At 42.5% G+C, this 9,647-nt stretch overlaps 1 protein-coding gene across 1 annotated transcript; it reads left to right on the top strand.

Annotated features, from left to right (window-relative positions):
- Positions 1-2,908: 2,908 nt before the first annotated feature.
- On the top strand, positions 2,909-4,270 carry LOC129703278 (uncharacterized). Its single transcript, XM_055645614.1, has one exon. It carries the CDS (start codon positions 3,029-3,031, stop codon positions 4,148-4,150), a length of 1,122 nt encoding a protein of 373 aa, XP_055501589.1. The 5' UTR covers positions 2,909-3,028; the 3' UTR covers positions 4,151-4,270.
- The last annotated feature ends 5,377 nt before the right edge of the window (positions 4,271-9,647 follow it).

The raw sequence follows: 9,647 nt of genomic DNA, 5'->3' as shown, positions 1-9,647 counted from the left end.
CCCTGCACATTTGGAGCAATTTAGAGGCCAATTCAGCTACAAACCAGCACATGTTTGGGATGTGGGGGGAAACCATAGCACTTGGAGGAAACCCACAGTGTAACAAGGAGAATGTGCAAACTCCACACAAACAGCACCCGAGGTCCTCCGGCGCTGTGAGGCAGCAGCTCGACCCGTTGCACCATTGTGCGGCTCCAATGTCACTGAGTATTGGGCAATTACATCTGATGCGCTTCAATTTTGATAACAAAATGATTATGCAGCAACAAGCAAAGTGCAGGAGGAACTCAGCGGGTCAGGCAGCATCTGTACAGGGAATGTTTCGTGCCAGGAATGCTTTTGTTTTCCTGAACATCTGAAAATGCAATACAGAGTTAGCATGTATAACCATGACAGTTAACTCCACCTCACTCACCCTCAGCCCTCTCAATACTTCCACAGGCTCTGACTGGCTCACTTCCAATTCCCTATAACTCAAAGCTGGAAAGACTGAAACCATTAAGCTTGCCAGAAACTGTATCTGCACTGTCTGCATCCCTATTCTTGGTTTGGTATCAGGGTGAAAGAGGCAGTTTACAAACGTTGGTGGCTTATTTGATTGTGTATCACACATTAGACCATATTGCCTCTCCTTCACTAAATTCACCACCACCTGCCGACTCTGCCCCCGTCTCAGCTTACTTCCTCTGCTCGAACTCTTCCCGACTTAAGTGTTACTTTGGGACTTAATTACTCTGTATCCTTCCACCTTCCCCCATTACCTATGCTGCAGACGTGTGCAAGGCAGGGAGCCAGAAGGTGCATTGATTCATCTTATCCCCCAATCCATAATAATTATTCCAGTCTGAAGAAGGATCTCAACCTAAAATGTCACCCATTCCTTCTCTCCAGATATGCTGCCTGTCCCGCTGAGTTACTCCACCTTTTTTGTCTACCTTCTTTATAATTATTCCATACGTTAATATAACTGTATAATATATCAGAATTAAAGGACTTCCTTTTGGAAGGAGATGAGGAGAAATGTCTTTAGTCAGAGGCTGGTGAATGTGGATTATTTGCCACAGAGGGCTGTGGAGTCCAAGTCAGTGGATATTTTTAAGGCAGAGATAGATATGGCATGGGTGTCAAGAGTTATGGGGATAAGGCAGGAGAATGGGGTTAGGAGGGAGGGATAGATCAGCCATGATTGTATTGCGGAGTACACATGATGGGCCGAATTGCCTAAATCTACACCCATTCCTATGACCTTATGATGATTCATGTGGTTTGCCAAATGTGATCACATTTAAGTTCCTGCCCATGTCTTTTCCAAATCTCTGCTCCTGTGTGCTAACTCACACAAACCCCTGCATATATTTACCTATTCCCCTACTCACCTACATTTTTCCAGCATTCCTTTGAATGTACAAATACTCTATTTTGCTTTCAAATTATTTCTTATCCTCGTCTCTCACCTGCAGTAAACTTCTCCACTCTCACATTACACTAAGAACTCTTGGCCACAATCCTGGCCAAACAACAAAGTGCTGGAGTAACTCAGGAAGTCAGGCAGCATCTGTGGGGGGAATGAATCAGCAATGTTTCAGATCAGGACCCTTCTTTAAACTGATTATGATGGGCGGAAGAAAGATGGCAAAGATGTGGAGGCAGGAGTGTGGCCTCTATTACCTCCCTAATTGCCAGTGTTCCACTATTTGCACCCCTACCTTCCACATCGGCAGCTTGTAACCTCTGGAATTACATTCCCTCAAATATCCCTCATCCCGAAAGCATTTCTCTGTTTTTAGTTTAGATTAGTTCATTGTCATGTGTACTGAGGTACAGTGTTTTTCTTGCATGCTATCCAGTTAGCCAAAATACTATACATTATTACAATGAGTCCACAGTGTACAGATGCAGGATAAAAGGAATTACATTTATTGCAAGATAGAGCTCAGTAAAGTCTGATTAAAGGTACTCTGAAGGTTTATCTGTCTCAATGTCTTTTCTTGATTAGTACAGGTGTCAGAGTTTATGGGGAGAAGGCATGAGAATGGGGTTAGGAGGGAGAGATAGATCAGCCATGATTGAATGGCGGAGTAAATTTGATGGGCCGAATGGCCTAATTCTACTCCTATCACTTATGACATGACCTATGATCTCAATTTCTTTCTAAACAATGCTGGCAATTTTACTTTCAGAATTCACCTGCCAGGCACTTGGTCATTTTTTTTTTCAACTAAATAACGATATAAACATGTAATCGTTTGAAGAAAACCACACGCTGCTCATTGTATGGTTTACTACAGTAGGGATCGCGTGGATTTATTTTCACAAGTAGTGGGGACAGATGAAGTCGTCCATTGCCTCTACCCAAAGCACAACACAGGTTCTGTTAGTGTATGACTGGGGTCGTGGTGTTTGATAGAACACCCTCAGAGCAAGGGAGGCACAGCGGGTAAACAGATCAGAAAACCCGTCTTCATCAAATGTACCGTGCCACAAGGTAAAACCATTTGCTTCAGTATTGGTGCAAGGATAGGAGTAACAATAAAATATTAAATCGTATGGTACTTACCCTTTTTACATGTTTAAAAAAATAATGAATCTTGGCTGGAGCATTAACATTAACCAACAATTATCCAAGACATTCGATTTAAGTTACAGAGCAACGGATGAAAATGCATTATATCTATTCATTAAATTGATGGTTGGGGGGTTCGTGGTATAATTGATGGTGTGGCACATACAGAGGGACTGTTAACTTCAGTTACCCGCTGATGATATTAACAGGGCTACAAACCTATTACATTGACCGCGATGAATGGTTGTCCGGACGACGCGACAGTGACCACCAATGATTATTTCCTCATAATTCTTCCAAAACTGTCACAATTGGACGGGAGAAACCTCACAGAAATGTTAAGGCAAGGGCTTCAAGGGTCATCAGTTCATTGCGGTTGAAGCAGCGTTGGCAAGCACGTCCTTGGTGCAGCCTTGTTTGTGTGAGTTAGGTGTTTAGTTGGGTACTCCCGGGGCACTGGCAATAATGGTGGACCTCCAACCGGCCGTCGTCATCGACAATGGATCAGGTCTGATCAAAGCTGGCATCTCAGGGGACAAGGAACCTCGCTCGATCTTCAACAACATGATCGGTAAGCCCCGGCAGAAAGCGCTCATCATAGGAGCCGGCCAGAAGGACTTCTACATTGGCGACGAAGCCCAAGTCAAGAGAGGGGTGTTGTCTATCAAATACCCGGTGGAGCACGGCATAGTCACCTCCTGGGATGATATGGACAAGATCTGGAGGTACGTGTATGACAACGATTTGAAAATCAAGTCAAACGAGAGACCGGCCCTGCTGACCGAGGTCCCCTTGAATCCGCTGGCCAACAGGGAGAAGATGTGCCAGATCCTCTTTGAGGGCTTCGATGTCCCGGCCATGTACGTGGCCATCCAAGCGGTGCTGGCTCTCTATGCCTCCGGGAGGACCACTGGGTGTGTGATGGACAGTGGGGATGGCGTGACCCACACGGTGCCCATCTACGAGGGCTACTGCCTCCCCCACGCAGTTCTCAGGCTGGAGGTCGGGGGCAAGGACCTGACCGAGTACCTGGTGAGGATCCTGACCGAGAGCGGCATCTCCTTCGTCAGCACGGCCGAGAAGGAGATCGTGAGGGACATTAAAGAGAGGCTGTGTTACGTGACCCCGGACCTGCAAACCGAGATGTGTAAGAAACCTTGCGAAGTGGAGAGGGATTACAAGTTGCCCGATGGCCAGATCATCAAAATCCAAAACCAGAGGTTCCGTTGCCCCGAGACCCTCTTCCTCCCGGCCAACATAGGCATCGAGGCGCCCGGCATCGACAAACTGTGCTTCAACACCATCATGAAATGTGACATTGACCTGAGGAAAGACCTGTACGCCAACATGATTCTGGCTGGGGGTTCCAGCCTGTTCCCCGGGATGGATGAGAGGATGCTGAAGGAGATGACCAAGATGGTCCCCACCGGCACCCCGGTCAGGGTGTGTGCTCCGCCCGAGAGGAAATACTCGGTGTGGATGGGAGGCTCCATCCTCTCCTCCCTCTCCGCCTTCCAGCAGATGTGGATCACGGCCTGCGAGTACAAGGAGGTCGGGGCTAATATCGTGCACAGAAAGTGTTTCTGAAATCTGTTTTTTAAAACAAAAAGACAACTGTATTTAACAAAAGTAATAAACGTACTGACAAAATAAAAGTGCCAAATTGAAGTGAGAAACTGATCGCTTTTACATTCTTTGCAGATCTCTCAGTCATTTCAGTAACGCGAAAGTTAGAAATAATGCTTGTTTCCTTCTGCACTTAAAATGGTCTTCTCTCCTCAGATGCTTCTCCTTCTTCTTGCATATGGTGTGTACAGCCTAAAGTTGTAGGACAACTTGTGCTATTTGATCTTATTTGATTGTGCATTTGTCGAAACAGGGCGGACCACGTGAAGGTTGCAATCTTCCACCCCTCCTCAGATGCTGTCCGGCACTAATATTGAATTGTAATTACGTTCATGGCATTCTGTTTATCAAAGCATTTTTGTGCGCATTTACCCATGCGTTTCAGCAAACAGCTGGCTGGGTCAAACAGTTCAAGGTATAACATTGTCGGCAAGACAGCTGCATAGAATCATGCAACTCAGAGAACATTCAACCCAGTGTGGTTGCCAGCACCAGCGCTTTGAAGCATAGTATCTAATACAGTGCCCTCCATAATGTTTGGGACAAAGACCCATCATTTATTTATTTGCCTCTTGTACTCCACAATTGGAGATTTGTAATAGAAAAAAATCACATGTGGTTAAAGTGCACGTTGTCAGATTTTAATAAAGGCAATTTTTATACATTTTGGTTTCACCAGGTAGAAATTACAGCTGTGTTTATACATAGTCCCCCCATTTCAGGGCACCATAATATTTGGGACACATGGCTTCACATGCGTTTTTAATTGCTCAGGTATGTTTAATTGCCTCCATAATGCAGATATAAGAGAGCTCTCAGCACCTCGTTTTTCCTCCAGTCTTTCCATCACCTTTGAAAAATGTTATTGCTGTTTATCAACATGAGGGCCAAAGTTGTGCTAATTATGAAAAGAAGCTATTATGAGATTGAGAAACAAGAATAAAACTGTTACAGATATCAGCCAAACCTTAGGCTTACCGAAATCAACTGTTTTGGAACATCATTAAGAAGAAAGAGAGCACTGGTGAGCTTACTAATCGCAAAGGGACTGGCAGGCCAAGGAAGACCTCCACCGCTGATGACAGAAGAATTCTCTCTATAATAAAGAAAAATCCCCAAACACCTGTCCAAAAGATCAGAAGCACTCTACAGAAATCAGGTGTGGATTTGTCAATAACCACTGTCCGCAGAAGACTGCATGAACAGAAATACAGAGGCTACACTGCAAGATGCAAACCATTGGTTAGCCACAAAATCAGGATGGCCAGGTTACATTTTGCCAAGATGTACTTAAAAGAGCAACCACAGTTCTGGAAAAAGGTCTTGTGGACAGATGAGACGGAGGTTAACTTATATCAGAGTGATGGAAAGAGCAAAGTATGGAGGAGAGAAGGAACTGCCTAAGATCCAAAGCTTACCTCTCGTGAAACACGGTTGTGGGGGTGTTATGGCCTGGGCGTGTATGGCTGCTGAATGTACTGGCTCACTTATCTTCATTGATGATACAACTGCAGATGTATTCTGAATTCTGAAGTGTATAGTCACATCCTATCTGCTCAAGTTCAAACAAATGCCTCAAAACTCATTGGCCGGCGGTTCATTCCACAGCAAGACAATGATCCCAAACATACTGCTAAAGCAACAAAGGAGATTTTCGAAGCTAAAAAATGGTCAATTCTTGAGTGGCCAAGTCAATCACCTGATCTGAATCCAATTGAGCATGCCTTTTATATGCTGAAGAGAAAACTGAAGGGGACTAGCTGCCAAAACAAGCATAAACTAAAGATGGCTGCAATACAGGCCTGGCAGAGCATCACCAGAGGAGACACCCAGCAGCTGGTGATGTCCATGAATCGCAGACTTCAAGCAGTCTTTGCATGCAAAGGATATGCAACAAAATACTAAACATGACTACTTTCATTTACATGACATTGCTGTGTCCCAAACATGATGGTGCCCTGAAATGGGGGGACTGTGTATAAACATTGCTGTAATTTCTACATGGTGAAACCAAAATATATAAAAATGGCCTTTATTAAAATCTGACAATGTGCACTTTAATCACATGTGATTTTTTTTTTCTATTACAAATCTCAAATTGTGGAGAGGCAAATAAATAAATGATGGGTCTTTGTTCCAAACATTATGGCGGGCACTGTATGTCCCCTTCCCCTGACGTTTTCCTCATAACATATTATCCATCTTTCTTTTGGAAACTCCTTTTGGATTCTCATCTATCTCAGATTAGGCACACCCAGGGCCACAGCAGCTTGCTAAGAAAGAGAAATGTCTTACTTAAGATTTATATTTTGCCCTGGTAGTTTACCCTGTACATTGTCCTAACCAACCCCAATGTTGAAATTATATATTTTAAATCTAAAGCAAGTTTGTAATGTATTATCTACTGCCAGAAGCAGCATTGAAGGAGATCATATGGTACCCATGGTTTAAAATGGTTTTGAGACCCAATCAATGACATGACAACTATATATTTGAAATATTATAGCTTGAACAAAATGGAATGACCCTCGGGCACTTGGCTGAAATAGTTACATTATTGATTATCTCTTTAATTATTCATAATTATGTTATTATTGTAGGCTATAAATGAAAATAATGTTTACCTCTATACTGGTTTGGATGAAATTCTCAGGCGCTTTTCTGTACTTCCATTTATGGTGTGGGCTGCGAGTACCATAACTTTTCAGCAACAACAGCAAACCTGCCACTGTATTAAAAACACACCTGAAACGAGCTTTGCTTTGAATGGTTAACCTGAACAGGGGGAGCATGTGTTTAGGTTGTCTTAAATTGAAAAGTTATATATTTTCATGACTAGTGATTGTAGGCGACTAAAGTGTTTTCACTGTGAAAATTATAAGCTGTTTATGTATGTATTTATTTTGTGTTAATAAATCAGCTATTGGTCTGAAGGTGTGCTGTCTTCATGGAACGCGTTTCAGTCCATATTCATAAAGAGAGAAGTCATGTGTAGGAAGGAACTGCGGATGCTGGTTTACACCAAAGAGAGTCAGGCAGCATTTCTGGAGAAAACGCACAGGTGACGTTTCGGGCCGAGACCCTTCTTCAGTCTAAAGAAGGGTCTCCACCCGAAACATCACCTATTTCTTTTCTCCAGAGATGTTGCCTGAACCACTGAGTTACTCCAGCATTTTGTGTCTAAGAGAGGTCATGTTGTGGAACATGTAATCTTTCAATAGCTGGCATTATTCGCGGGTACAATTCCAGCATCATGTTTTTGATTAATTAATATTCAAGATTATACACGCTCTGCTGTCCAACTTGCCACAGGTGGCTGTGGAGGCCTTGTTATTGGATATTTTTTAACCTGGAGATTGACAGATGCTTGATTAGTAAGCGTGTCAATGGTTACGGGGAGAAGGCAGGAGAATGGGGCTCAGTGGGAAAGATAGATCAGCCATGATTGAATAGCAGTGTAGACTTGATGGGCCCAATTGTCTACTGCTGCTCCTATGACCTATGATTTTGTACAAATGAAATGATTACACATTCAGGTTGACCTATAGTTGACTTATTACAAAAGCATAATGGCTAAATATAGAAAGGGTAGAGTGGCTGAGCGCTGAGTTTGAATACTGTAACTAAGGTTGTGATCACTACAACTTTTAGCAAGTTTACCAAACGAGAACGATATTCTAGACAACTGTAGAAAAGTCTGTATTGCATTTTGGGGATTTCAGCCATTTATTGGGAAATGGGATTTGGAGGATGTCACAATAGGAGGCAGAGGAAAATCAGGAATTTACAGGATTAAAAAAAAAGTAATGTTAGAAGTGAAGAAAATGCCAGAATAAAATATGTAATAACAGGATATTTGAAATTTCATTCATGAAATTAGACAGGTGAGAATGAGTTTATGAAAGGTAAATCATGCTTAACAAATCTACTGGTTTTGGGGGTGGGGGATTGAAAGTAGTAGGATAGATAAAGGAGAAGTGGTTGGTTTTGGGGGTGGGTTGGACTTTCAGAAGGTTTTCGATAAGGTGCAAAATGAAAGTACATGGGATTGGGATTAATAAACAGCCATGGACTGAGTAGGTTGATGGGCAGGGAAAAAAGGGTCAGAATAAACACATCCTTTTGGAGTCACAGACAGTGGTTATCACCTGGATCAGTGCATGGGCCTGAATTATTCATAATACATACCAATGATTTAGATGACTGATATGACTAATAATCAAAGTTTGTCAATGACATGAAACTGAGTGGGATTGTGAGCTATGGGGAGGATGTAAAGAGGGTTCGAGGCAATTTAGACGTTCAATGAATGGGTATGTGCATGGAAGATGCATTTGAATGTGGATAAATATGCATTAATGTGCATCCATTTTGGTGGAAATACAGCTAGGTAGAATATTTAAACAGCAAAATATTGGGAAATATTAAAATACAAAGGTATCTTGGTGTAGTTCTGCAATGGGCGGTTAAGAAAGCAAATAATACATTGGCCTTCAATGCGAGAGGGTTTGAATGCAAAGTTGTCTTTATACACCTATATAGGTCCTTGGGAGCCCACACCTGGAGTAGAGTGTGCATATTTGGTCTCTGTATCTAGGAATGAAGGTTCGTCAGACTGATTTCTGAGTTGATGGGACTTGTATGTGGAGCGTTTGGGCCAACTAGATCTATACACACTAGATTTTAGTTTATTGCCACGTGTACCACAGTGAAAAGCTTTTGTTGATGCTAACCAGTCAGTGGAAAGATAATACATGATGACAATCGAGCCATCCACAGTGTACAGATACATGATAAAGGGAATAATGTTTAGTGCAAGATAAAGTAATGAGGTACATAGTAATAATAATAATAATAATACATTTTATTTTTGGGCGCCTTTCAGAAACCTCAAGGACACCTTACATAGTACCTTAGGACCACTCTCTAATTATGTATAGAAAGGTTCAGCTGCCTGATAACAGCTGGGAAGAAACTGTCCCTGAATCTAAAGGTGTGCGTTTTCACACATCTATACATCTTGCCTGATGGGGGAGGGGAGAAGGGGGAGTGACAAGAATGACAGATGGTCTAACTGAAAAGTGCAACATTTTGAGTGGACACAGAAGGCTAGGTGTAAGGAAGATGTATCCCTTGGCTGGTGATCGTAACCTTGGAACATGGGGTTTGATATTTAGGAGGTAATAAGGAGAATTCTTTCACTCTTAAGGATGGGGAACCTGTCGACATCTCTAACGCAGAGAGTCGTGGAAGCCAAATTAGAATATGTATGTTTAAGGAGGAAATATATACATTTCTTAGTATTAAACGGTCTGGGACAGATCACCAACAAGGCAATAAGATAGAGGAGCAGTCATGATTATATTGAAAGCTGGAGAACGCTCGAGAGATCTATTCCTACTTCTATTGTCCATGTCTCACATCTATTATGTTTAATAAGTTTGCTGGTCACTCTAAA

The sequence above is a fragment of the Leucoraja erinacea genome, chromosome 14 (assembly GCF_028641065.1).
Source record: "Leucoraja erinacea ecotype New England chromosome 14, Leri_hhj_1, whole genome shotgun sequence".
Taxonomy (NCBI): Eukaryota; Metazoa; Chordata; class Chondrichthyes; order Rajiformes; family Rajidae; genus Leucoraja; species Leucoraja erinaceus.
The sequence above is the reverse complement of the archived record's forward strand: the minus strand, read 5'-3'. Positions and strand labels throughout refer to the sequence as shown.